At 53.7% G+C, this 3,410-nt stretch overlaps 1 protein-coding gene across 2 annotated transcripts in view; it reads left to right on the top strand.

Annotated features, from left to right (window-relative positions):
* HOMER3 (homer scaffold protein 3) overlaps positions 1 to 3,410 on the top strand; it is a 25,554-nt gene that overhangs the window by 16,633 nt on the left and 5,511 nt on the right. For both annotated transcript variants that reach the window (XM_027704471.1, XM_027704472.1), the window contains 2 exons: positions 2,218 to 2,339; positions 3,140 to 3,296. In XM_027704471.1, coding sequence (XP_027560272.1) covers positions 2,218 to 2,339; positions 3,140 to 3,296 — 279 coding nt within the window. The remainder of the gene's footprint in view (positions 1 to 2,217; positions 2,340 to 3,139; positions 3,297 to 3,410) is intronic.

The following is a 3,410-nucleotide window of genomic DNA, read 5'->3' on the forward strand; positions in this document are numbered from 1 at the left end:
ATAAATAAAATAAAATAAAATAATTAAAATAAAATAGAATAAATAAAACAGAATAAATAAAATAAAACAAAACAAAAAAATTAAAATAAAATAAAGAAAATAAAATGAAATAAAATAAAGTAAAATAAATAAAATAAAGTAAAATAAAATAAAATAAAATAAAATAAAATAAAATAAAATAAAATAAAATAAAATAAAGCAAATAAAATGTGCTACTTCTCCCCATGGAGGAGCAGCTCAGTGGGGATGGGGAAGGTGCCTCTCCCAAGGATGTCACTCCAGAGGTGGCTCTGCACTCCCCAGAGCTCCTGGCAGCAGGAGGGGAGCAGTGGGCTGGAGGGAGGACAGGGTGTTCCCTGGGCTGGGCACAGATGGAGTGGCAGCAGCAGAGGAGGAGGAGTGTGAACAATACCTTGGCCTGCAGGGAAAGCAGGGGGAGGTGGAGGCAGTGGCTCTGCACAGACTGGAAATGTCGCGTGGGGAGCAAAGATGGGGAAAATCTGCCCAAATGTTGGCTCCTGCTCACTCCAAGCCCCGTCCTGCGGGGTGGCAAGGGAAGAAGGGAGAAGAGTCTTCACGGCAGAACCAAAGTTTTGGGGTCTTTCACCTGAGACAGAGGTTCCTGGGCAGCTGCAGCCTCCACCTGCCAGAGATATTCCCTCTTCTCCTGCTCACTGCAGGCAGAGCTCCTCGGGTGCCACAGCAGGACACGTTCCCTGGGCTGTGATGGGATGGGGGAGGTCAGAGAGGGAAGGTCAGACTCGGAGCAGGGAACTGGCCCAAGGCTCTGTTCCTTCCTCTGCCTTGACTCAGCAGGGCTGAAACCACCCCAGTGTGACCCCACACTCCCTGTTCCTGCTCCTCCTGCTCCCCTCAGCCATCCCAGAGCCAGGGGGGTGACAGGGACACCAGGGTGACAGGGTGACAGGGTGACAGTGTCCCCTGCCCTGTGGACACGCAGATCCTGCCCTGCATTCCCAACCTTCCCCACCCCTTTTCCCACTGCCCCGCTGCTCATTCCCACCCTCTGCATTAGCAGAGCCTCAAACACGAGCTTCATCCTTGAATAATTGATGGTGTTTCTGTTTGCAAGTGAGCAGGGAGTGGATCTGTCTCCTGGAATTAAATCAGGCCTCCCTCATTTTCCACTCCTGCACCAGTTTTCCTTCTGCTTCACGTTTTTTTTTTCAGGGCTGGGGAATTCCCAGAATAGCAGCTTTCTCCTGTCCTTTGGTACCTTTTAGGCCAATCCCCATCCCATTTAGCACCCCCATCACAGGGTACATTGCTGTGGGTAATGGAAAAGACACGACAGAGGGGGGGCATCTCCAGCTCTCCCCAGTTTTGGTTGGCACAAAACACCAGAATAAGAAACTTCTGCCCCTTTTGTGCCTCAGTTTCTGGTGTGTGCAGGAATAGGGAGCACAGGGAAGGATAGACTTTGGTGCAGAGGCTGTTCCTTCTCCCCCACCTTTGGAAAATGGGTGCCAGAGTCAACCTGAGCAGAGTTTCTCTCCCTGAGAACCAACATCCCAGTGGGGCCTGAATTCCAGGAGCAGGAGCTGGATTTGGGACTGAACCCAGTCAGGGCTTTGGGACTGAACTGGCAGGTCTGTGCTGGGAGTTTAAGCCTTTCCACTGCTCTGAGAAACAGCAAGAAAAGCCTCTTAAGAATTCAGCAAAGCCCTGAAAAGGGCAGTTTGAGGAGCTGAGAGCTGGGCAGGGCTGTGGGACTCGGGTGAGGGGCTGTGGCACTGCTGGCATTTCTCAGCTGAGGGCCAGAGAATTCCACACATCAGGGCAGGAGGGAGGAATAGCTGGGAGTCCACCTGCACTGGGATCTGGTGTGTGCAAGCTCTGACCCCCCCCTGCACTGGGATCACTGCCCCAGCAGGGTGTGGAGACAGGGTCGGGGAGGATGTGGCAGCTGCTGGCAGAGCACAGCACCAACCAAGAGAGAGAGCTTCCAAAATCATTGCTGCTCCGTGGCTGGGGCTGCTGGGCCACACCTGAGGGGCTTTGCCCCCCCCTTGTGCAGACAAACACAGCTCTCCCTGAGTTAGGACAGAGCCAAGTTTGCCCCGACAGGGCAGGGACTGAGAACTCACCCTGTGGAAAGCTCTTATAAGAATAAGAGAAGACTCAGGCTGGGAATAAGTTTGCAGAGCCCTTGTGTGGCCACGTGGCCAATAACCACCCCCTTCTTCATCCCCCCAGGTGCTTCCCAGCCCCATCATCAGCTCCAACGGGCCAGGAGAGGACAAACTCTTCCGGAGCCAAAGCGCTGACGTGGAGATCACGACGGAGAAGGAGCGGCTGAAGAAGATGCTCTCGGAAGGGTGAGGCTGCCACAGGAGCTCCCTGCTCCTGACCCCTGAGCAGGATTTGGTGCATTTCTCTGTCACCCCGAGCACTTCTGACCCCACTCTCCTGCTGAGCAATGCCCTGATCCAATGCTCTTTCCTGGCAGGAAGTTATTCCAGCTTGGAATAACGTGTGGGAAGGAGGAGGCTCGGTGCCTGCAGCAGCGGGGATGACTTGGTGCCAGTTATCTACAGATCAGTAGTTTGTGATACCAGAAGATGTTCACACTTCTCCAGCTGGCCCGGGGCTACATTTGTGTTAACTCCCCTGACGATTCCAGCAAAGTCCCTGCTGCTTCCTCTCTTTGTCTGTTCAAAAGGCTTTGGGCTGGATTCTGCCCTGTGGCTCCTGTCGAGCTCCCAGCTGAACACTTAGAGTATTTTTAAATCAAAAGCAAGTGTCCTTTGCTGCCTTCTCCCAGAGTCCGGGCTGGTAGGGCTTTATTCAAAGCAAAAACTCAGATCCAATAAGGATTTTTAAAGTGGATTCACAATCCCACACTGCAAAGCCCCTTTGTGGCACCTGCGTCTCCCCCACCCCGTTCATCTCACAGTGTGGCCTCTGCAGTTTCAAAGTCAAATATCACCCAGGGACAAAGGAAAGAGAGGTGCAGATTCAGGGCTGGAAGGAGAGCTTAAATTCGGGAAGTGATGTGAGGGCTGAGTGGGAACCTGTGGAGCAGCTGAGCACTTCCAGGAGCATCGTTTTGGCACCAAGCGGGAGGGGAAGGAGCCTCCCCTCCCGCCCGGGACTCACTCCCTGCTCTCTCCCGCAGCTCCGTGAGCGAGGTACAGTGGGAAGCCGAGTTCTTCAGCCTCCAGGACAACAACAACAAGCTGGTGGCTGCTCTGCACGAGGCCAACGCCAACGTGGACCAGTGGAAGAAGCAACTCACGGCGTATCAGGAGGAGACGGAGACGCTGAGGCAGCGGGTGAGCCCGGGGAGCCCTGTCCCATCCCATCCCATCCCATCCCATCCCATCCCATCCCATCCCATCCCATCCCATCCCCATCCCATCCCATCCCCTCCCATCCCATCCCATCCC

Source organism: Neopelma chrysocephalum, unplaced genomic scaffold (genome assembly GCF_003984885.1).
Source record: "Neopelma chrysocephalum unplaced genomic scaffold, ASM398488v2 Primary Assembly neopelma1_279, whole genome shotgun sequence".
Classification (NCBI taxonomy): domain Eukaryota; kingdom Metazoa; phylum Chordata; class Aves; order Passeriformes; family Pipridae; genus Neopelma; species Neopelma chrysocephalum.